This window comes from Biomphalaria glabrata, chromosome 9, assembly GCF_947242115.1.
Source record: "Biomphalaria glabrata chromosome 9, xgBioGlab47.1, whole genome shotgun sequence".
Classification (NCBI taxonomy): Eukaryota; Metazoa; Mollusca; class Gastropoda; family Planorbidae; genus Biomphalaria; species Biomphalaria glabrata.
The window spans coordinates 44546491-44571091 of record NC_074719.1 but is presented as its reverse complement, the minus strand read 5'-3'; the positions used below and the strand labels follow the sequence as shown (position 1 = coordinate 44571091).

Sequence of the window (24601 nt, the reverse complement as noted above, 5' to 3'; positions counted from 1 at the left end):
CGATGTCCCTGGGTTTGAATTTCCACGATCTTAAACCTTGTTGACTTTATTTTGTTTTGGGGTGGTGATTAGTAAGGAGGTATTGAAATTTGCAATTTATTGCATAACTAATAGCAGGGCCGGCCTGACTGTCCTAGTTTTGAAATGGGAAATGATTCTGATCCTATTCGACAAAACTCAAACACAAAACATGGCCACTATTTGTACGAGCCTTACTTCCTGGTTCTAGAAATTGATGAAGAGATGTAAATCGGGAGTGTCTGTATGCTGTGACCTTTTGATTCGAGGCTGACGTTCCCCAGACACCTTGTGTTGAAAGAATCGAGTCATCCACTATTTCTCCCATTTGTGTCCTTCCCTTGTCATGGAGACAGCCCAGTCCAAGGCCGGAGATTGGCGAGCATGGAAACGCTTTCTGCGCACTTTCCTGTTGTGACGTCACGTCACGTGGCACTTCGGCCTTTGGTATTGACGTTTTGCTAATTGGGCAGTTGGGACACTATCGAACCTGCCTTGTGGTTAGGACGCATCTAACAAGACTTGGTGCTTACTGCAATGTGTCTCTTTCTAATGACTAAGTGCGTACTGCAATGTGTCTCTTTCTAATGACTGAGTGCGTACTGCAATGTGTCTCTTTCTAATGACTTAAAGCTTACTATTGTGTGTCTCTCCTTTTCTCTATTTTGTTTATATCTCTTGGGTCTTCTGTTGACCATTATCCACGTGTACACGCCGCCCACACGAAGTCCTAACCATTTGTGCTCATTTCTCTCATGTAACGCGCAATAAACCCAGAGATCTGCCCCGCTATGGTCTTGTACTAAACGTACATAGAGTTTAGTTTTAGCTCAGAGACCCATTGCGCTCTCTTATCTACCAGCCATGTACCAGGAGACCTTCGTGCTCCCACGTTTCGTGTACACTTTATGCATGTATCTACCTCGCCCATTGTGCTGCTATATCTGCTGTAAGACTGCATGCACTTTGGTCCTTTCACCTTCCGCTGCCGGTCCACGTTTATCACCTGAACTTCTAGCCAACCTTGGTTGGTGTGGTGTACCTTGGTGCAGAGTCTGCCAGCAAATGTCGCTCAGTGCTTGACAAGATGTGTACACGCTAGTTCTGAACCAGTGAGTAGTGCGGGAGTTCGATCGCGTTCTTTCATTGGAGCGTTCTGTTTGGCACACATCTGTGTTAATGTAGCAGTAGAGCTACAAGCATTATTCACTATACACTAGTAGCACATGTGTTAATGTAGCAGTAGACCTACAAGCATTCACACGTAGGTCATAGGAAGCCATCAGTGTTGAGCTTGTCCTGTCGCGAATGTTCAGTATTCGAATTATTATTTTAGATTTTAGATGCTTGTTTCGTATGGTCATGTCTATAACCAACTAAGGAAATGATCGATTTTCAATATTCTAAGTAATATCTCTCTTTACAAAACCATTTTACAACAGTTTGAATTCTTTTTTTTTTTTATATAGTTAATATGGATATTTAGTAAAATACATGTTGACCAAAATTAATGTTCAAACTTTTACGCCAAGGGAGATAACAATATTTAGATTTTGTCGGATGGCGACCTCTCTTACACATAAATGTTAATATTATTAACCATGACTTTTGTTATATATATTATGTTATTAGTCGTTTCTAGTATTCCTCTACGAAGTAGTTTCAATAAACTTTTCTTTGTCTCATTTGTACGGGTGTTATTCCTAGTACACGGTGCAACACCCGGTACAGTCTCTGTAGTACGTTTTGCCTTACTCGTTTGTCAGATCACAATGCATTTGGTCTCCCCCCTCGTTGCATATTTGATTAGGCTTTCCTGTCTTTGTGAAACGTTTTTGTAAGGGATCAAACTCTAAATCTCTGGTCTAGTCGCTTTTTGGTTTCCTTTCTTTTTGGTTTTGGTGAATGAAAAGAATGGCAAAAGGAAGGGGGGTACCTTCTGGTGCGTTGTTTGCTTGGGCAATAAAGACTTTAGGAGTGTGTGTCTTTGAGTGAATTTGTGTGTGTGTGTGGTAACCTATCACGTACATGTGTACAGTGAACTAAGTCTCAAGAGTGCGCCTGTACACAAAAGGTATAGAGCGTCGCCCGCCCCCGTTGTAAATATCGGCGTAGATTTACTTGGAGTCTGTCCAGCTGTGGGTGGGGACTTATTATTTTTCTTTTTGTGGAGGTAACAGACTTGAAGCGCAGATCTGTTTGTCACGGTCTGCGGGTCAAATGTGGCCTTCTAGTCAATAATTAAAAGATTTGTCTTTGTAGCTTGGCTTATGGAGACTTGTACGCGTGTCACGAAAAAGAACATTTAAAAAACACTAAGGCTGCAGCCAAATCTATTCTGACAATTGCCAAGTACAAACGATTTTTGTTTTTTGACGACTGCTTGAGCTTTACCGTCTTATAAGCCCGAACGGGGCGTGGAAGGGGTGGCGACGGTTGATGGGAAGAGATTATTCGATATCAGCGAGTTGGATATAATAAATATTGATTGTAAGCATGGTACATTCTAGATATGAGATGGTCGTTAATCACATTGGTTGAAATGAATCAATAAAAAAAAAATTACCAAATAGTTAATGAAACATAATTAATTAATTTTGTTTGATTTCGAAAAGAGGAAATAATTCTTACAGTGTTATATGACTGTAAATATGACGTTATTCCCCTTAGATGATTTTTTAAAATAATTTTGTTGTTTTATCCTGTCGGTAGCAACGATGCTCTAGGTGTCGCCCAGTCTAGGATGTGGTCATTATTCGAGGTCTTCATGTCTTGAGCACATATTGGTCAGTCTTGATGAAAGGGTATTTTTTTTTTCCTTCCGTTCTATTTGATTCCTTTTTCTTGTTTTCATCGCCATGAAGCTTGATTCAGCCACTCTCGCACAAACACCGTTGTTGCGTGTCCTTGTCACGATAGCACTAATTTATCTGTGTGAGAGTCTTCCAGGATGCTTTAGCCAGAACATGTTGTCAATTAAAGTTCCCCTTTCAGACCTTATACGGCAGATGATGTGAAGGTCATCTGTTTCTGTGGCCTGGGTTAACCAGGGTGTGATACGGCCAGCACAGCGACCAACCGCGTTTACTTCTCCCCAACTAATGTCAGGTACCCTTTAGAGCTGGGGTGGACTCAGAGGCGGCCGAAGATCCTGAAATTAAAATTCCCAGGATTCGAACCCGGAAACACCCCACCCCCTGCTCGGAAGCGCTTTACCGCTCAGCCACAGCGCCTCCAGAACATGTTGTGATGAGACGAAACTTCCAGATCAAGTCTTAATTGACTCTCACTCTTGGTTTCTTTAGTGAATCTGGATTGTGGTGTTGATATCGTTTCGAGCAACCCTCCCTTCTTCAGTATTCCGTGCTGGGAAGCTGTGTCCATGAGCAGTTATTGCTTCCTGTTCCTTTGACGTTCGAACAAAAACAAAAGTCTCTTCTGAGTTACATTCACACACACACACACACCAGTGACCACGTGAGTCGTAGTAAGTTTAGATGTTTACCTGTAGCGTGAGCTGGGGGTGGGGGTGGGGGCGGGGAGGACATGTCATTAAAATGTGCGCCCAGGTGACCTTGGGGGGGCTCAGTTGTACCTGTATTGTCTAGCGGCGCCCCGGGATGCCGTTCTTTTTACAGTTCCCGTGAATAAATCGTGTCATGGCTTCCTGCTTCCGGAATGACTCCACCCCTTCCGGCACAGCTCAACACTTGGGACTTATCGTTTACCTATCTAACGTACGGCGGGAGGGATGAAGTTGGATGAAGTGGGACTAGACATAGAAATAATTTTAAAAAATACTTGTAAAAACTTACAATGGAAGTTGTGCTAAGGAATATGGTAAACACAGGTTTGCATGTGGTCAACATAAAAGTACACTGAGGCCTAGATCTAGAAACAAACTTGGAACAGAGTCTTTCAGACTAGGAACTGTTGAATACAACCTTTAGTACATTTGTTAAACTGATAACCTGGTCATGGTGACAATGTGACACTTGGTTAATGTAAGTTATGATCTGACACACATTTCACTTCAGTGATGTTTGATTTCACCGCTGGTCTGATTGTGTGAACTGAGTTTTGAATTAAATTTTAAGCACAACACCTTGTGATTTCAAAAAAAAAAAAACGAAAGAATTAAAATTTAAGAAATCACAGATTTCTCCTAAAAAGAAAAACTTGGCTAGGGATGAAGCACTATCATTCTTAAAGTTCTCAGGTTCGGATCCTGGTTGGGATTTTTGTATATTCGTGAAGGATTGAAATCCGAGAAAAACTTGAAGTCCTATGAAAGTTTCTGGCTGTTAGGGTTTTATTTTTCTTTATACAACGATGTTGTCGTTGTGCTGGCCACACCTGAACCTCATACAAAGTGTCAGCAATCTTTGTCTCACATACGATTCTGCATCTTAGAAGAGGTTCCAGAAAGCTCTTACTTGGTGCGTTGAATTGAAGTTGTTATTCGCATTTCGTTGTAAAGGTCTGTCTGTCTGTTTGGAATTCTGAACATTTTCTTTACCTCTGAAGAATAAATTGAACCTAATGTTTTAATATAGATACTTAAACACGGAAGTTACATATTGTTATGGCTCTTCCGCCGTGTCAAATCCAAATAATGAAGTAAGAAGGAGGTAACCTTTACCAACTCAGTAAACACCGGCGAAAGGCCGAAACAATCAAATTTGGTAGTCGACACGAGTTTTAACAAAATAAACACTTTTAATACTGAAAAAAAGGATCCGTCCAATGTCCTTCCTTATTATCCGTCTGTATCTTCAAAAGACGTGGTGTTTCTAGTGTCGAATAGAGCGTTCTTGTTTTTTAAAGATCTGTCACGTCACTTGTCGCTAAGTAAAACTTTCCCCTTATTCCCGAAACAAATAACTAAATCCTAATCATGTCATAACAATATATATCTGTCTTCTTTGTGTGTAGTAGGGAACACGAGAAATAGCGTTCATATTTGTCAAGTTGTGTTGTAATGTACTGTAATCAATACAGAGTCAGCATGCATATATATACAGTCGTAAATAGAAAAACTGTTCATGTGTATTATAAAGTGCATCACTGGGAGGAAGTGGAATAACTGTCCAGGTAGAAACTGCACCTGAAGATAACAGAGGAACCTTGTACTTACTTTCTGGTCGCTGATTACGAAAGGTTTTAATTTACCTTTTAAAAAAAAAAAGAAACGACTTCCTGTCAGAAGGTTCAGTTCTACAGCGACTTTGACAGTACAAGAGTTTGATCTCTCCTTCCCCTCCCCACCCCACCCACCCCCCCACACACACACGCACAATCTTCCGCCCAAATCTTGTTTCCTTTTCATCCGGAAAGACGTCCAACCCATTAAGCTCGGTCTCTCAAGACTCGGCGCCCCGACCCTCGCCTGACTCTCGTGCCCCTAATTGGTTTGAGGTGATCCATTGAAGTGATTAGTGAGCTGGAAGGTCGACTTAACCGACGAGTAGTGAGTTCTTTAGCTCCGGTACGTGCATGGACGTCAAGTCTCAAAGAACTCTTTCATGATCTGCACGTCTCGGCAGTCAGCACTCTTCTCTTGTCTTCTCTTGTCTAGCTTATTTTTTTCTCTCGGTCTACTTCCTAGTGCACCAATTGTAACACTCATTTGGTGCTTTGTTTGGAACTAAGTACACACTAATCCTAACATCAATTTGTGCTTTGTTTTGAACCAAGTACACTAATCCTAACACCAATTTGTGCTTTGTTTGGAACCAAGTGGGAGGCGCGGTGGCTGGGCGGTAGAGCGCTTGGCTTCTGAACCGGGAGTCCCGGGTTCGAATCCTGGCGAAGACTGGGATTTTTAATTTCGGGAGCCTTGGGCGCATTTGAGTCCACCCAGCTCTAATGGTACCTGACTCACCACAAGGTCTGAAAGGGAAACTGTACTCTACTTACTTTTGAACTAAGTGCACTAATCCTAACACCAATTTGTGCACACTTTAGCACATTACCGCCTGATTTCATTGGTGTTCCAAATTATTCATTGAAGTTTTTATTTTTTTTTTTTTGTTTTTTTGTTTTGCTTACATCTGTTTGGAGATGGTCATGGTCACTATGGAAAAAAAAAGTGGGAAAAACTCAAAATCAAACCAGGTCAGGTCAATCAGTTGCCTTAGCTCGTTGTTTGCTGGCGTCTGGATTTTAATAAAGTGTGAGCCGCTGTTGAAGAACGCACAGTACAAACCTACGCGCACTGTAGAGAAAAGTTCAATGGAATGATCACAAGAGAACTATTTCGGAGTCAAAGCTTAAGGAACTGGGTACCTCCATCACTTCGACACCACAGCTTCCTTAAAACAACATAAAGACATTAGAAAAGATGCTGGCAACTTTAATAAGTACAGGTCACTAAAATCACTGTGTTAGTGGTGTGCCAAACCAACCAAGATCGGGTAGTTTAGCTAGTAGCTCTGGAAACTGTGCAATCATAAGTGGGCGGAATGTGGGAAAACCTTGTCCCATTTCCAAGTCTCAATTAACGTTAATAATAATAGTACTTAGCGTTTTATTTTTTTTTATTTCAGAGCTATGGGTAAAAACTTAAAGGTTGAACTATTGAGGCGACGTGGTAGGAAAAAGTCGTGAGTTTGAGTGCTATTTCCTCTAGACTCTCGTAGTGAACTATATGAGACAATTAAGACCCTATTGTGTGGTCGTGTACGAATCTTGAACTTTGTTTATTTAATGTGCGGCAAAATTCACCTTCATTTCTACCGCCCCTTTTCCTTCCCATATTTTCCCTTCTAGCCAGGGGCGTAGCTAGGAATTTTCCATCTTTTGGGGGCCCGGGGGCTTGACCTTATTGGGGCCCCTGCATTTTGTATAATATTTAATTTTTTATGTAAAAAACACTCTTTTGGTGACCTCTCTCAAGTGGTGGCCCGGGGGGGGGGGATTTTTAAATTTTCCCCCTTCTCTTCCCACCCTAGCTACGACACTGCTTCAACATGGCAACCCTTGCCTTCAGAAACGAGTTTACTACTTAATACTGATAGTCTCAAAGGGCGGTGGCTGAGCGTTAAAGCGCTTTGCTTCCGAAACAGGGGTCCCGGGTTTTTAATCCCGGGATTTTTTTTTTTTTTGGCGCCTCCTAGTCCAATGGGTACCTGACATTAGTTGGGAAAAGTAAAGGCGGTTGGTCGTTGTGCCATCCAGAACCGTGGGCCACATAAACAGATGATCTTTTACAATATTACATCATCTGCCCCGTAGATCGCAAGGTCGGAAAGGGGGAAACATCCATAGGCATAGAGTTCCAAGAGCCTTAGACTTTAATGACAATTACAACCCGGTCAGTATGTGAGCCTCCCTATTGAATTCACATATCAGTGCGGCAAAGGACTTGACACTTAATGGAGCGGACAGTAAGCGACTTGTATATCAGAGATCTTACATATGCATTTCACACAACACAAATACATAGCCAACAACACACTCAAAATAATGTCACACACACACACAGATAGAGAGAGTCCAGTAGATCTAGATCTTATGTCTGGAGGCGGGTGTGATATTTTGTATCAACACAGAAAATGTTCCATCTCACCGACCCAGCCGAACCTGTTGCTGTTGTTTTGCATGTGTGCAAGGGGGGGGGGGGGGGTGGGGGGGCGGTTAGAGAGGGCCTTTGACGTCACATTCAGCAGTGTCTCTTGTGTCGTCACTCCCTGATGTCAGAGCAAATAGTTTGGTGTTACATTACGGCTGGTCTGGTCGTTCAACATCCTCTGAAGGATTTATTCTGTACTGTAAAACTGGGCCTGAAGAGAGCGCATTAGTATTTCTGACAGGAGAGACACCAGTTTGGCAAGTATATAGTCAAAGTCTACGTGGGCTAAGGCCAAACCTTGCGAGGCAGTCACAAGGACCAATCCTCTTACGAAACTCAAGTCCATTTTAAAAAACAAGTAAAATAAAAAAAAAAATACTTTAAAAAACAAAACAAAAAAAAAAAACAAAGCTTATAGTAAGTGTAGTTGTATCAATTACTTTGGATCAGTCATGTCATTAAATTTGTATTAGAGCTAGACTAAGAAAAATAAATCTGTGCGATTGGAAATATTTTTTCCTATTTGTTTTTGTCTATCACTTATCTGGACCAGTTGGTAATGGGGGAGGGGAAAAGAACGGACTGTATGGATGATCGCTTTTCGAATGTATTTTTTTTTTAATTGAGCGACATGAATTCGAACTCTATGTAGACTAAAGCCTTCCCAGGCTTCTCAAGCCAACGCGTTAACCGCTCTGCTAGTTAAAAGCTTATGAACAGGGAAGATGAAGGGGACTAATTCAGCTTTATACCACCACTCCAGTCAAGTACAATTTCTTTCCCTTGTTTGAGATACCAAACAAAATAATTAATTACCAATAGTTAATTAACTAATGGTTTTTGTTTTTAAATTGATTCTTGTAATGTCATCTAAAAGAAATGATTGTGACAAATTTCAGCTTGAGTGTGGGAGAGAAATAACACGTGCACTAACTTTTGACCAGACAGACAGACAGAGTTGATATAAGCTTTGTAAAAAGACATGACAGGCAGCCTTTAACAACTGAGCGCTTCGAGCTCAACTCCTGTGAAGAGACTGAACCAGCCGTATTGAAATTATAATACTTCTTTTACCTCATGACCATCGCCATTAGCCCCCCCTAGGTTGTGTTGTCCAACAAGATGTCAATCTTCAGTTCATTAGAAGTAGTGTCTTTAGGAAGTCGGCACAATGGTAGGTAGGTCTAGTGCTCGGTCGTTGGACTTGAATGACTTCGTTGTTTTTGTATGAGCCTGATGTCCACCAAGATAAGATGCTGACTCGGTGAAGGAGGTACTCGGAGGTGCAGTGGATCTTTGTCGAGCCGTGACCATTTGTCACAGAAGGCCTGAACACTGACCTGCAACGTCACAACATGTGGGAAGTTTAGACCAGTAGCTCGTTGCCACGCCGTTCCGCCCACGGGTTGTGACGTTGCAGGTCAGTGTTCAGGCTTTCTTTAACGATTGGTCACGGTCGAAAGCAGTTGACCTGAGATCGAGTCTAGGTGAAAAAAAAATGTGATTTAAGGATGTGCCGGTTTTCACAGTTGTCCATACTCACTATATGTATATAAATAAAACAGTCAAGTTTTCCTTTCAGACCTTGTGATCTATGGGGCAGATGACGTCACCTGTTTCTATTTAAATATGTAATGCTAATTGGTAAACACGTCTGATGTGGAAAGTAGAACTTTCAATGGTTGATACTCTTTTAATTGGAGACATTTTCAAATATACAACGTAAAGATTGTATTATTATTTTGGAATATAGTTTCTCTATATTGTTTTTTTTTCTGGCGGAGAGAAATTTACAATGGATTACGGTATGAGGACCGCGTCATAACAGACAGATGTACTTTTTTTTTTTGTCGGCCTTGTGTGTCTCTGTATCTGTCGGCGTGTTTAAAACACACACACACACTGCATAATTATGTAACTCCGTACTATAACTGCACAATCGCGCGCACACACACACACAGGAACCAAAGAGACAGTCGTTGACATTCACGGTATACAAACAGACCCCAACAAGACTGTCATAGTTTCCCTACGCCTACTTCTTGTCTGTTCGCCGCCCCCCCCCCCCCTACTATTTTTTTTTTTTCAAACGCTTCGAAGGGTCCTTTATTTTAAACCCACTTGCTAGGCCGTGTGGTGTATTCTGACTTGATCGTGGACCCACGGAGACGGCTATCAGACTTTCAAGTAGCGGGCTGTCAGTGTGTGGCCCGTGTTGTTCGGCGTGTCACTCTTGGATGTGTTGTTTTTTTTGTACAGCACATGTGTCAAGGTCCAGCGGATTTATTCAACAAAGTGTGTGCTTGGTTTTTATAAACCAGATCTTGATCTAGATTCTTACTTGTGTGTTTGGATTTATCTGTGACTCTGGATATTCTAAATCTATTAGTCCAGTGTAAATATTCTCTTGGTTGTAGACTACTATATATACTACTATATAGACTAGTCTATAGAATCTAGATATCAGTGTTTCTTTTACTATAATAATTATTGCGTTTTAGTTAGGGCTTTGAACCATGTATGATTCATATACACTGTATTATAATCAGGCATATTGTTGGGTATTGTTCTTTAGTTCGGGTTTTCCCAAGAGTGTTGAGGCATGTCAGCTAGGCCTTTGATTTGTATCTCAGACACTTGTAAAAATAGAGTCCTTGCGTGCCAAGACTTCGTGTGTCGAACATTGTCATGACACTTTCGTGTGTCAAACGTAGTGCCAGGGTATAATCTTAAAACTTTGCCGAAATTGTATGAGATCTTCTATACCTAAGGACTTTTTTTTTCTCTCTTAAAACACTGGATTTCAGAAATAAGAAAAAAAACTTAAGATCAAATGAAATGAGCTAGGTGGAGAGTTACATTTTTAGCCCATGTAACTCGGTTTGAAAAACAAATCCGAACTGGTAACTTTTCAAATTCATTCACTCAAAGCTAGTCACTCGTTTGATTAGGTCTCATTCGTCTAAATATATGCCCTCTACATATTCAGGGGCATACACAGTCTGTTCAAATCCAATCACAGTGGTGTGTATTTATTTTCCCTCGTGATCTGACCTATATCTCGTTGAACCAGACCTACATCACTTCTCACTTTACACAGGACCAAAACAAACCTCCCTTGGGGGGCTATCTGCTTATTGTGTTAGATAATGACAGATGAGGTGGGGTTACACGAGACCCAAACGTAATCTATACCCGCATCCATTTAATTAATTTTTTTTATCCATCTCTCTCTCTCTCTCTCTCTCTCTCCCAATCATTGAACTGAACATTTATAAAGCTACTAGGTCGAAGTTGAACCATTATGCATATTTTGTCGACAAGAAAAAAAAAACGGCTTGGGGGTAGGTTTCGTTAACCCAGTGCTTTTCTCTTAGAGGGATCGTTGTGTCTCTTTGCCATAGTTCTCTCTGTTCTATGTATTTGTTATAGTGTTACCTTACGGTTTGAAGCATGTGGACCGACTGTATGATTGAATTGTAGCAACAGATCTGTTTATAACAAGCTTCTCTCACGTCTAGCAAGCTTCTCCAATATCCTGCAAGCTTCTCTCGGGCCCGATCTTCTTCGAATGGATTGGTCTAAAGTTCAAACGGTCAACATATTTCTAGTGTCTATCAATGGGTCATTGAGTTTCAGAAAGTTAATTTGCAACTTGATACGTCATGCTATTGTGCTTGACTCTCAATACCCCAGTAGTCCATCCTCTTGATAATTTATTCCGTCTAATTAAAGTAAAAATGTTCTTGCTATCTTGCTATCTGAATCTCTTCAAGTAAAAACACCCTGCTGAGACTTCATTGGTATGCTTTGCGTGGGCAGGTCGAGGCTTATTCTCCCACTCCTCTTAGAGTATAAGTTTACATCACTAGCCATCGTACTGCATTAGAGTGCCTGCTTACTCGAAATATCAGCTGTCCAAACAACATAGGGCCCTTTTGGCGCCCACTTCATCTTCTTCAGTTCTTTCTTTCCCGTGTGTCGTCTTTGTGCCGTCTCGCTCAGCTGTGGTGACGCCCTCTCAAACTTGACGCCCCCTTCCCCCGCGCCACATCTTCCCCCGCGTATTTTAACATACAGCTGTTTTCTTTCAAGTTAGTTCACGTATAAGGTGCATTAGACATAGAGAGAGGAACGTGCAAAGTACATTAGAAAATGGAGCTGGGGTGGTGAAGTTCAAGGTTATTCCTAACACGTTCAACAGTTTGAACGTGTCTTTAAGACATGTGACTGTGCATGATGCAGGATACTCACACACACTCACACCAGCCACACACACACACACGATTCTCCTCACATTTCACTTCATTTCTTCGTTGTCACAGATAAGTCGATGCACCCAGTTCGTGTTTCTAGAGTGAACTATTCTCTTCCCTCCGGCACCGAAGAGATGTCGCGGTGATAGAAGCATATAATCTGGTGCAAGGTGTGAAGCTGAGCATCTGATAACTTTCCAGTAATTTTTTATTTTCCCACCACGTTGATCTCCTTTTCCGTGGTCGTCCCCTGACACCGAATGCAAAGACTTTATTTTGTATGCTGTCAGGACGGGGGAGAGACGCCTCTGACACCGAATGCCAAGACTTTATTTTGTATGCTGTCAGGACGGGGGAGAGACGCCTCTGACACCGAATGCCAAGACTTTATTTTGTATGCTGTCAGGACGGGGGAGAGACGCCTCTGACTGGGTGCCGAAACCAGTTCATTGCATGTCATGGTCGGCTCGGGACGTGAAGTTACGTGTTCACTGGAATGTCTGTTGGACTAGACGAATCAAAAACTCGTAGACACGCCTCTTTGCACATTTTGTGTTTGATGTATTCAGCGTAGATGTCGGGCCCCAGCAAGGTACAGTGTTGGAAAGAAGGCTGAACAGGTGGCTGAATAATGTGCTGGCTGCTTTGTCTCTCAGTCAGTTTGGCACACATACACACACTTAGGATGTGTTCAGGCTAATTATGTCTGTACTGTAGTAGATCAGTAATTCTTCCATGACCTATCACCTCTACGATAATCTAGACTTTGTTCTCGGGGTTATATTTTTTTTTTTGTGATGCCTGCATTACGTCATCTATACTAGTTAGTGCGTAGATACTCTATGGGTTGTTTGGTTTGTTATTGTGTGTGTGTGTGTAAGAATTGCATGATAATAGTGGACCGTGCATCATAAATTATCCTGTAGAGACCGACTGTCTTTATAAGGTTATCTCTCGTGTTTCTCTGGCGACGTCACTGGGAGCTGGGAGGGTGATGGGGGGGGGGTCAGTTGTTGTAGAAGCTTGGGAACTAGGTCACACGCACACACGAGGGGGCTAATGGAGTCGATTTTTCGGACAGTAGTGCTGGAACCGTTCTCACAGGACTGGGCTAACATTTGAATGTTGTTTTGGCTCGATGTCACAAGGTCAGACGGACCTGTTGGGTTGTTTTTTTTTCTGTTTTATATTAACTCACAATGTCATATCATCTGACAGGATTCTTTTTGTTTTTCTTTTCTCATTCTCGGATCAAGTTGAAACTTTGCACAAGTATTCATTGTCGATAACAACATACGAATCAATTAATTAATTTTGTTTTATACCTGAAAGGGCAACATATTGAGATATATGACAGTAAATGTGAAGTTATTTCCCTTATAAACGCTTCGTTTTATTATTATTATTATTATTTAGCTTATCTAGTTTAGTGTTGGTCGAATTTTTACCTGGGGTAGGAGGCTTTTTTTTTAATTTTAGGGCTTACCCATTTATGACGCCCCCAGACACAAAGTTCCTTTTTTTTTTGGACACCTTCCCACTCTTCTTTGTTATGTTTGAAAGGAACCAGAGTTTCTTTGTTTTGAGCAGCACAACGCCCTAACGACTTGAGTTTCTTCAACACATGCAGGGTAGAAATCTAGCACTGGGAGGACATGTTTAAGATACTTTTAAATAACGCAGATCTTTTTAATTGAACAAAGTGCCCGCTAATGATCGAGCTTGTTCTTGGATCACATTCCAGGAGCACTGCACCTTAGCATTTAAAACAGAAGTTCCAGTGGCGTAGATAGGGTGGGGGTGGAGGGGGGAGAATTTGAAAATCCCCCCGGGCTCCCACTTAAGGGAGCCCCCAAATGAGTGAGTTTTTTTTTACATTAAAAATTAAATATTACGCAAAATGCAGGGCCCCAAAGAGGCCAAGCGCCCCGGGCCCCCGAACGAGGGAAAATTCCTAGCTACGCCCCTGTCCAGTTTATCGAGATGATCCAAAAGCCTGTTAGGAATCGCGTTTTTTTTTTTCAAGGCAGGTTCCATTTACTGACGGGCTGACAATAAGTGGCTGATTATGGATTAAAAAAAAAAACACCGCAAAATGTATAATCACCAGGTCTCTTTGTCAGTGATTGTTAATCACTGAATAGCGAAGGGAAATAACGTTTAAAATGTTTTCCTGTAAACCTTTATAGACATTAGGGTAACCCTTCGAGAAAGATCAGTACTACTAGATAACTCTTCTTTCTCGTCACGCGCTATTGTTAGATCAAATGACGCCTCTCGGCTGTTGTTTCATAGGTAATGTCAGCCGCTGAAAATCCCATTTCAACGCTCATTTAACGGAAATTCCCAAATGACCAATCTGTTTGATATTATTGTTGACCCGGTCGTGGTTTTGATGGAGGTCACCAAGCCCCGTGTGCTCTGGTTTATCTGTGTTCATGTGCTTGCGTATTTGTTATCTGATAAGGGTCATCTATTTGACGGTAGCTACGGGTACTTTTAAATCTTAAGTGTCCGTGTAAGAGGGGGAGGGGTGCTAGAATAGTTCAAATAGAACAGATACCCATACAGGGAACTCAATAACATAAACAGGTGTCGAAAAGAAACATAAAGGAATCACATTTAGATCTGGGCAGTGCAGAGGCGTAGCGATGGTGGGGGAGGGAGGGGGAGAATTAGAAAGTCCCTTGACGTGGGGCTCCCAAATGGGTGTTGTTGTTTTTTTAATTAAATGTTTCGCAAGTGGTCAAGCCCCCTGGGGCAGTGTGAATTACTTTCTTTTTACACAGAATATTACATTTTCTATACGGACTATAGACAGTATATTGATCTTGTTCAAATGTATTTAACTAGTAGATAGTGGACGAAGTTTGTGTTCGTTGCATGAACTCGTTGTACACATTGTTAGTGTGCTAGACTTGGCTTGTACTGTTTGTTAGTGTGCTAGACTTGGCTTGTACTGTTTGTTAGTGTGCTAGACTTGGCTTGTACTGTTTGTTAGTGTGCTAGACTTGGCTTGTACTGTTTGTTAGTGTGCTAGACTTGGCTTGTACTGTTTGTTAGTGTGCTAGACTTGGCTTGTACTGTTTGTTAGTGTGCTAGACTTGGCTTGTACTGTTTGTTAGTGTGCTAGACTTGGCTTGTACTGTTTGTTAGTGTGCTAGACTTGGCTTGTACTGTTTGTTAGTGTGCTAGACTTGGCTTGTACTGTTTGTTAGTGTGCTAGACTTGGGCTTGGTGATACAGATGTTCAATGTTACAAGGTAACATTCTAAGACTCTGCTCCTCTCTGGGTGTCTGGAATTACTTAACAGTCCATCACATGCAGCCCTGGGGGATCAAAGGGAGTGGCGAGAAATGGATCTAGCGTTGAACGCATTCCAACCCAGTGCTACACCTTACATTAGGCCGCACTGAACAGAGCGGTGGATTCCTTGAGATCTATGATCTGAATCAAAACAACCTTTTGATACCTGGCCAAGGCCGCGACCTCCCCTACACACACTTTTTTTCCCTTTCTCTTTTCCTGCTTCGCCATTAGTCAAACGTATCCTTTGTGTTGACACAGCACACTTGCTTAGTCTTTTCTTTAATCCCGGGAGTTGTCGCAGGGAGATGAAGCAGGGAGTCTGTTGCAAGGTGTGAGGCCCAAAAAGAAGCTTGGGAACTTTTATTTTAAATGTACACACCCACCCACCCCCGGTTCTATCTATTTCTCAGCCTGTCAGCTCTATTCTGTATTTTATATGACTATTGGGGCTATTTGGGGCTATTTCAGTTACAGTTAACTTTGCTGAGTTCTCTAAAGCATGTGGATATAAAGCTTATTACTATACCAATGGTCAAGCGCCCTTTTATTTTCTTAAGGGTTCCTTTGCCCTCACATCTAGCAATAGCTTACATCACAGCGACCGATCAGAAATGCTTGACCATACGTTGTCCCGGAATCATCAGCCTCGCCATGAAATCTTCCAGCCCAAGTCTTGCATCCTACTTTGTTCCCTTCTCTCTCACTAGTTTAACTCTTTCTCTCCGTAATTATTTACCAGTTTCTGGTGGAATCAACGCTGGTATCGTCAGTTAGGAGAAAAATAGTTAATCTCGGAGGTTGGTCTGTTTTCATTGTTCCTCCTCTCTCACGCTCCATTCATCGCCCTCACAGAGTACCAAGAGATCGCTCAATGCATTCCATAGTACCACTCGGATGTCGTTGTTGGGACTGTGCCAACATATTGGTTGCTGTGGTGGGAAAGTCAAAGTTCTACCCCCAAGAAAGTTGGCCACAGTTTTAGAACTTTTCGTTTGGATGGTGCAAGTATGTGAACAATGTTGGTAGATCGACCAGGTCCTGATAGATCTGTATATGTACTGTCATGCGTAGACATGGCCGGCCTTATGCCACTGAAACCTATGCGAACGCAGTGGGCCCTTCACTTTCATAGGCCCCCGCGCTAATTCTAGGTGTAAATTACACAATTAAACCATTATAACTTATATATAATAACAGGGTTTCGTACTGCAGCCTCCTGATTTTCCAGGGCCTCCTGGAAATCTCCTGAAATTATTGAAATTTCCAGAAAACTCATACTAATCTCCTGAAAAATAGACAAAATTGTCATTTTGGGTTGCTAATCGTACGCGCAATTTAAAAAAAAAAAACGGCATTGTCAGCTTTCATTTAATAAAAATTTATTGCAAAGACAAATGTATTTTCTAATTCAAAATCTAAATTTTTGAATTATCCTTATCCATACCCAAACTGGTCCCCTCGCAATCCGTTTCGCTTAGGGCCCCGCAAAAGTAAGGGCCGGCCCTGGGCGTAGAGTACCATAGATGATATTACATGTTAGGTTCAAACACTCATGATGATACTGCTACTTAGCAACGTTGAGACTGTGTGCTTTTAGCTGTGATGTCTAGGAAATGCTCGATTTTTTGTGCTAAGGTTTAGGGAAGGGGGGTACATGTCACTGTGTGTTTGATTGCCCCATTAGTATATCGCGACCTGGAGAAAGGTCATCGGAACTAGCATCTAACTGGGCCGGACTGACCACTCCATCCCCGAGTGCTGTAGATAGGATAGACATCAACGCAAGTGGCAAAGTAGAAGGCGGTATCTCTCTCTTAATCTATCTTTCTCTTTCCCTCTCTCTACCGCTCTCTCTCTCTCCCTCTCTCTCCCTCTCTCTCTCACTCTCTCTCCCTCTCTCTCCCTCTCTCTTTCTCACTCTTCCTCTCTCCCCCCTCTCTTTCTCACTCTTCCTCTCTCCCCCCTCTCTTTCTCACTCTTCCTCTCTCCCCCCTCTCTTTCTCACTCTTCCTCTCTCTCTCTCTCTTTCCCTGTCTTTTTCTCTCTCTCCCTCTCTCTCTCTCACTCTCTCTCCCTCTCTCTCCCTCTCTCTTTCTCACTCTTCCTCTCTCTCTCTCTCCCCTCTCTCTCTCACTCTTCCTCTCTCTCTCTCTTTTTCCCTTTTTCTCTCTCTCACTTTTTTTCTCTCTCTCTCTCTCTCTCCCTCTCACTCTCCCTCTCTCTTTCTCACTCTTCCTCTCTCTCTCTCCCCCCCTCTCTCTCACTCTTCCTTTCTCTCTCTCTTTCCCTGTCTTTTTCTCTCTCTCCCTCTTTCTCTCTCTCCCCCCCCTCTCTCTCTCTCCCTCTCTCTCTTTCTCTCCCTCCCTCTCTATCGGTCCAGTGTTTCTAACGTGTGACAGACGTAAAATCCAAACTCACTTCTGACACCAAAACTCTATATATCTTACCTTTGTTAGTTATTAGCCTAAAACATATCTCTCTCTCTTTTTTTTGCTTGCGTGCAATTCTTCCCTGTATGTTGTGTGCTGTGAATTTTAACCTTTCTACCTGTGACGTTCAACATAGACATATTTACCGTTGCCTTATCTTTTGAGATTACTATTAGTATTGAACAGGCTACATAAAAGCCTCAGGTCTTGGATTGCTAAACTTAACCGCCTGTTATAAAACATTCTTCTCAAATTTTGGAAACCCAAGTCGTTCGTTTTCAGAAAGGCAATAACGTTGACTCACTGAATTGATTGGTGGCCAAGTAGCAAAGCGCTTGACTTCCGAACCGACGGAACCCGGGTACGAATCCTGGTCATGGCCGGGAATTTTTTAATTTCGGGATTTTTAAGGCTCCTCTGAGTCTAATGGGTGCCTGACATTAAAGGAGGTCGGTCGTTGTGCAGGCCATTTTTTTTTCTGAAGTCATAGTTTAATCTTCCGTCATTTGTATCCAGTAATGTTGAGTCTTTCATTCTAGCGTCCTTGTCAATGGTTCTAATTTTCTATTCGATCTCCCCCACCAGTCTTCTTATTTTCATTTTCCTTTTAGTTTTTTTTTTTTACAACTGTGTCTGTCTGGTCAAAAGTTTGTACACGTTATTTCTCCCACACCCAATCTCGGATGAAGATGAAGTTAGCGTAGACAATATATAAATCAATTTTTAAAAAATACCAATTAGTCAATTAATTACCAATAATTATTTTGTTTGATCTTGAATAGGGAAAATAGCTTCTCCATTTTTTAGAGATATAGTTGTAAGTGTTGAGTTCCTCCCCTTTGATAAGCTTTGTTTTTTCAAAGAAGGATTTTTTAATTAAATGTATTTTGTTTCCATATCGTTTTGTCTTTACCCCCCCCCCCTTGTTTACTAAATGTGATTGCTTCTGCTTTCCTCGTTAATCTTCCGACTCGAAAACATGCGTTATATATTATATTGCATAACGAACTTAAGAAACCGGAGCTTAGAAACAAAATGTTAAGTAAGAGCATATTACTGTGGTTAATTGTTGAAAATCTCCTTTAATTTGTAACCTATATCCTCTAAATAGAACGCGTTCTTAGAGGGAACCAAAATGGAAGACGGTCTTTGAAATGTTCGTCAGGTTTTTTGGTTGTGCTTTGTTGGTTTGGGAAATTCCCAAAAGTCACTAAGGAAAAGAAAAAAAAGAAAAGTCGATCGGGATAAATATAGTCTGTACCAAAACTTGGCAGCGGGTTCTTACTGCCATCTTCGTTTTCTGCTGGTGCCCCCTTTCTGTATCCCCCATGTCCCATCCGCCCATGTTGTTGGGAGGGGGGGGGAGGTTTTACGCGTATTGTAACCACCTTGTCGATACCTAGAGCTCGAATTCTTTGACGTCTACTGTTGTGTGTGTAGGTTGTGTGTATGTGTGTTTACATGTTTTAGGCAAGGTGTTTGCGTGTTTGTCTATTTTTAGTCGCTAAATTACTGTTAGGAAATAATGTCTCACAAAAATGAGACTCGTGTAAGCGTCCACACGACTCTCTTTCCGAATTGTCATTTTACCGATTGATGGGGAAAGTAGTGTACATGGGCTGAGCTAGTTGAGGTTCTGTGGTTTAGAAACCAACAATATTTTTAGATGTATTCATTTGTAGTCATTGGAAAGTAGTGTGTAAGAATAGGGTATGTACTTAGCATCATGACATCACCTTGCAAGTGTTCATTTTGATGAGAGTTATGGTGTGTGTGTGTGTTTCTATGGTGACGGTGAGAAGCAGCTAGCGATTGGTTCTGAATGATGCAAGATAAGTGGCATTGTCGTCAGCGGTTTTTGTTATGGGAGACAACTCCAGAACGTGAGACGGAAAAAGAAGTGTTATTGTAATGAGTTATTTCTTATTAAATTTCATTTTATATTATTCCTAAAGTCTACTAGACTTATTGCGTTTCATCTTAAATTGAGTTGTCTATATTTGAATAAAAATTATATTTAGTATTGTTCATAAAAAAGTATTCAAGTTATTTCAAGTATTATTAATTGAGATATATTACGCCGACAGCGGTTTAGTTGTCTATCAGCAGCCCGGTGCTACAAGTCAATGACCGTCAATAACAATGATTGCTTTTATAGCCCCAATGAGCAGCCATCACTGCCTCCTTCGAAAAAGACCCTTCGAGAAAGGGATCGCAGTGCGTCACCATGTTCCGTTTGACCGCTGAGAAGGATTTCTCTTAACAGGCATGCCTGGACCGGAAGCTCTTCAGCTCTAGAAGTTTGACAATGTATCTGACCGTTACTGCGTAGGGCCACACCATGCACTCCCCTTCCCTCTAGCTACTTAATCAAGGGGCGAACTGTGCGTGACTTTGACTGTGGCCTCAGCCGACACCTTCGATACCAAACTTAAGCTATGTTGAAGGCTATACTGCCCCTTTGTTAACATAGAAACATTTAAATGGCTAAAAACAACCCCAGGCTGTACATTCTTCAGAGTGGTTTGCTTACATTGTACGTTCATTATTTGAGTGTCAGGAATAGAAGACTTGTGTTGTTTTTCAATCACTTTTGTGGGTTTATGGGATTGAAGCCGGAATAGAATCGAACACATTTCCTGAACTGACATCGTGTGGCTGGAGCGGCTGGCCAACACATTAACCCTCTCAATCTGACGTTAAATCCGATTGTGCATCTCATTTTGTCAATTTCTCTGTTGGCACTAAAAATCTCTGTATTGAACTTAAGTGTCTAAAGTCTTGTGTATTGAGCTTAAGTGTTTAAATCTTATGTATTGAACTTAAGTGTCTTAAAGTCTTATGTATTGAGCTTAAGTGTCTAAAGTCTTATGTATTTAACTTAAGTGTCTTAAAGTCTTATGTATTGGCCCAAGTGTCTTAGAGTCTTATGTATTTGAGCTTAAGTGTTTAAAGTCTTATGTATTTGAGCTTAAGTGTTTAAAGTCTTATGTATTTGAGCTTAAGTGTTTAAAGTCTTATGTACAATCAACTACGAAGCAATCCAGCATCTTGTCTCAGTGCTCTAGTATGGGTGTTTCCTGTCTCATTCTAAGCAGTTCTAGATCTGTGTCCCTCTAGTGACCATCAAACATTCGCACACTGACAGGAGTATATCATCGCCTGGTTTGCTGTTCAGAATAGTTGGTGTTGTTGTTTTATTTGTGTATTTGCTTTTCCCTCTCGGTGTTAGAAAGTACACTGTGTTGACACGGATACATTATTCCTGGCGGTGGCGCTGTGCCAGCGGTGTGTGAATAAATAACAAGCTTGATCAATGAATGTCTCTAGTCCGCGGTCTCGCTTGATCAACGAGGACTTTGTACTTGAGACTATATGCTCCTATACTCTTTCTTTGTCTACTAGTATTTACTCTCTCTCTCTCTCTCTCTCTCTCTCTCTCTCTCTCTCTCTCTCTCACACACACACATCATCATACGTATATATTGCTTTCATCCTCTTTCCTTTAAAAAACACTGGCTACATTTCTCACGTGTACGGTTTGACGATAACTGTATGTTGCATGGTTCTTGGCTGTGTCACATGTTGGCCGAGTGGTCAGAGGGTCTGCCCCCCAAAGCGACGGTACCCGTATTCAAATCCCGATAGATCTGGTTGGAATCTCTCCTGTCAGTCCTTCCAGTCAAAATGTGTTGTTTGATCGTTGTGCTGGTCATCTTCAACTGTTGACCACAGCAATGTGTGAACACTGACCTGCACTGAGTCCTATAGTTGTCGGAGCTTTATACGTAGTTCTTTGATGAATACTTTTACACAGGCATAAGTAGTAGCCTATCATTACAGGCATAAGTAGTAGCCTATCATTACAGGCATAAGTAGTAGCCTATCATTACAGGCATAAGTAGTAGCCTATCATTACAGGCATAAGTAGTAGCCTATCATTACAGGCATAAGTAGTAGCCTATCATTACAGGCATAAGTAGTAGCCTATCATTACAGGCATAAGTAGTAGCCTATCATTACAGGCATAAGTAGTAGCCTATCATTACAGGCATAAGTAGTAGCCTATCATTACAGGCATAAGTAGTAGCCTATCATTACAGGCATAAGTAGTAGCCTATCATTTCGAGAATACCAAGTTCTGTTCAGAACATTCTGTATAAAGTGATCCGAATCTTGTGTACACTGTATTCGTGCTGTTCTCTGGGGTTGACTGTCTGCCATTAGACTTCATGTCATTCTATTCTCTGAAACTTTTACGATCTATTACATCTTCTAAATAGTGACACAGTAGTTTGTATACTTTGCATCAATTCAGTTCATAGTATTTGTAAAGCAGAAAGAAAATGGGCGTTCTATTACGTGCTTTTTGCCCCATCCCCTTCATGCCTACCCACTTATTATCGGGAATTTACGATATTCTATCACCATAGGACAAGAAAACTTTTCTGGAAAAAATAAAACAGTAAATATTGTATAATAAAATCCTAATCTCGCTGTAGTCCAGTTAGACAGTATTACCGGATAAACATTGACCACGTGTTGTTGGAACTTTGTCACGACATGACAAGTCGCAGTGTGCAAGACTTTGGTTTTCATTCCTTGGCTAGTGCTCGGGTGTATTCCATGTTGGATTCCCTTCACAATGCCTCTGTTCGGACCTGGTCTCTCCGTCATCTTTGACTACGTGGTGCTGTACATCATGAGAATGGTTCAGGTAGGTCCTCCAGCTTGTTCGACTTTTAGGTAATTAGTCACGTGTCAGAGGTAGAGCTAGAGCTCATTGTGGTAGCCAATATCTTGACATTGCTGTAGCACGTGTAACTTTATGTATAACAAAACATTTCGTTTTGAAAGTCTAATTATGTCGCACTATACACCATGGTTTCTCCATAATACTTTCGAATGGATTTCTAAATCCAAGTACCCCAATCCAAATCCAAGTATCCAAATCCAAGTACCCCAATCCAAATCCAAGCACCCCAATCCAAATCCAAGTACCCCAATCCAAATCCAAGTACCCCAATCTAAATCCAAGTACCCCAATCCAAGTACCCCAATCCAAGTATCCAAGTACCCCAATCCAAATCCAAGTATCCAAGTACCCCAATCCAAATCCAAGTACCCCAATCTAAATCCAAGTACCCCAATCCAAATCCAAGTATCCAAATCCAAGTACCCCAATCCAAATCCAAGTACCTCAATCTAAATCCAAGTATCCAAATCCAAGTATCCAAATCCAAGTACCCCAATCCAAATCCAAGTATCCAAATCCAAGTACCCCAATCCAAATCCAAGTATCCAAGTACCCCAATCCAAATCCAAGTACCCCAATCTAAATCCAAGTACCCCAATCCAAATCCAAGTACCCCAATCCAAGTACCCCAATCTAAATCCAAGTACCCCAATCCAAATCCAAGTACCCCAATCCAAATCCAAGTACCCCAATCTAAATCCAAGTACCCCAATCCAAATCCAAGTACCCCAATCCAAATCCAAGTACCCCAATCTAAATCCAAGTATCCAAATCCAAGTACCCCAATCTAAATCCAAGTACCCCAATCCAAATCCAAGTACCCCAATCTAAATCCAAGTACCCCAATCCAAATCCAAGTACCCCAATCCAAATCCAAGTACCCCAATCCAAATCCAAGTACCCCAATCCAAATCCAAGTACCCCAATCCAAATCCAAGTACCCCAATCTAAATCCAAGTACCCCAATCTAAATCAAAGTACCCAAATCCAAGTACCCCAATCCAAATCCAAGTACCCCAATCTAAATCCAAGTACCCCAATCCAAATCCAGGTACCCCAATCCAAATCCAAGTACCCAAATCCAAGTACCCCAATCTAAATCCAAGTACCCCAATCTAAATCCAAGTACCCCAATCTAAATCCAAGTACCCCAATCTAAATCCAAGTACCCCAATCTAAATCCAAGTACCCCAATCTAAATCCAAGTACCCCAATCTAAATCCAAGTACCCCAATCCAAATCCAAGAATAAGATATTTACGTCCAGAGTTACACTCTATATTTTAAAGTCATACACCTTAAAATGAAAAACTTTATTATTGATTACTATGTCACTTTAGTAAAAGTACCCTTTTCAGACCTTGCGATCTATAGGGCAGATGATGTAAAGGTCACCTGTTTCTCCGACCAACGGTTGTGACCATATGGACATGTTACCTCAGGTAACCATTAGAGCTGGGTGGACTCAGATCCCCAAACTAAAAATCCCTGTCATTGCCAGGATTTGAACCAGAGGAAGCTCCTCTGTTCGGATGCCAAGCTCTATCACCTATCCGCCGTGCCCCTCTATATTTTCTTTGTGATGAATCTAGTTCTGCTGTTGTTGTTTTACAAAATATTTTACAGCAACATTATATATAAATCTTTATCTTGACAACTGACAAATCATTTTGTTAGTAAAATTTTGTGGTACCAGGTTCGTAGCCTTACTCAGATCTGTGCTAAAGTGTAGCTTATCAAAGTTCCTAGCTATTCTTATACCATAATTTAACCCCTCTTTCATTATTTTCAACTTGCTAGTAAATTATTTAGACTGGATAAGAGTGACCAAAATGTTTCAAACAAGACTGGACAAGAGTGACCACATGTTTCAAACAAGACTGGACTAAAGTGACCAAATGTTTCAAACAAGACTGGACAAGAGTGACCAAAGGTTTCAAACAAGAGTGACCAAATGTTTCAAACAAGACTGGACAAGAGTGACCAAAGGTTTCAAACAAGAGTGACCACATGTTTCAAACAAGACTGGACTAGAGTGACCACATGTTTCAAACAAGACTGGACTAAAGTGACCAAATGTTTCAAACAAGACTGGACAAGAGTGACCAAAGGTTTCAAACAAGAGTGACCAAATGTTTCAAACAAGACTGGACTAGAGTGACCAAATGTTTCAAACAAGTCATGAACTTCGCCACTTTTCTGAGAACTGACCGAATCCTAATAAACCTAAAGGGTTGAATCATCAGTACGCTGGTTGTTG

At 41.4% G+C, this 24601-nt stretch overlaps 1 protein-coding gene across 13 annotated transcripts in view; it reads left to right on the top strand.

Moving 5' to 3' along the window:
* The window catches only part of LOC106058359 (ras-specific guanine nucleotide-releasing factor RalGPS2-like), a 194897-nt gene that overhangs the window by 141461 nt on the left and 28835 nt on the right, over positions 1–24601 (top strand). The window contains exons 1-2 of one of the 13 annotated variants that reach the window (XM_056042395.1): positions 9704–9886; positions 22020–22303. The exons of 11 other annotated variants lie outside the window; for them this stretch is intronic. In XM_056042395.1, coding sequence (XP_055898370.1) covers positions 22232–22303 — 72 coding nt within the window. In that variant the 5' untranslated portion in view covers positions 9704–9886; positions 22020–22231. Of the gene's footprint in view, positions 1–9703; positions 9987–22019; positions 22304–24601 lie in introns of those variants that run through there. One more of the 13 variants, XM_056042394.1, reaches the window with a different exon arrangement.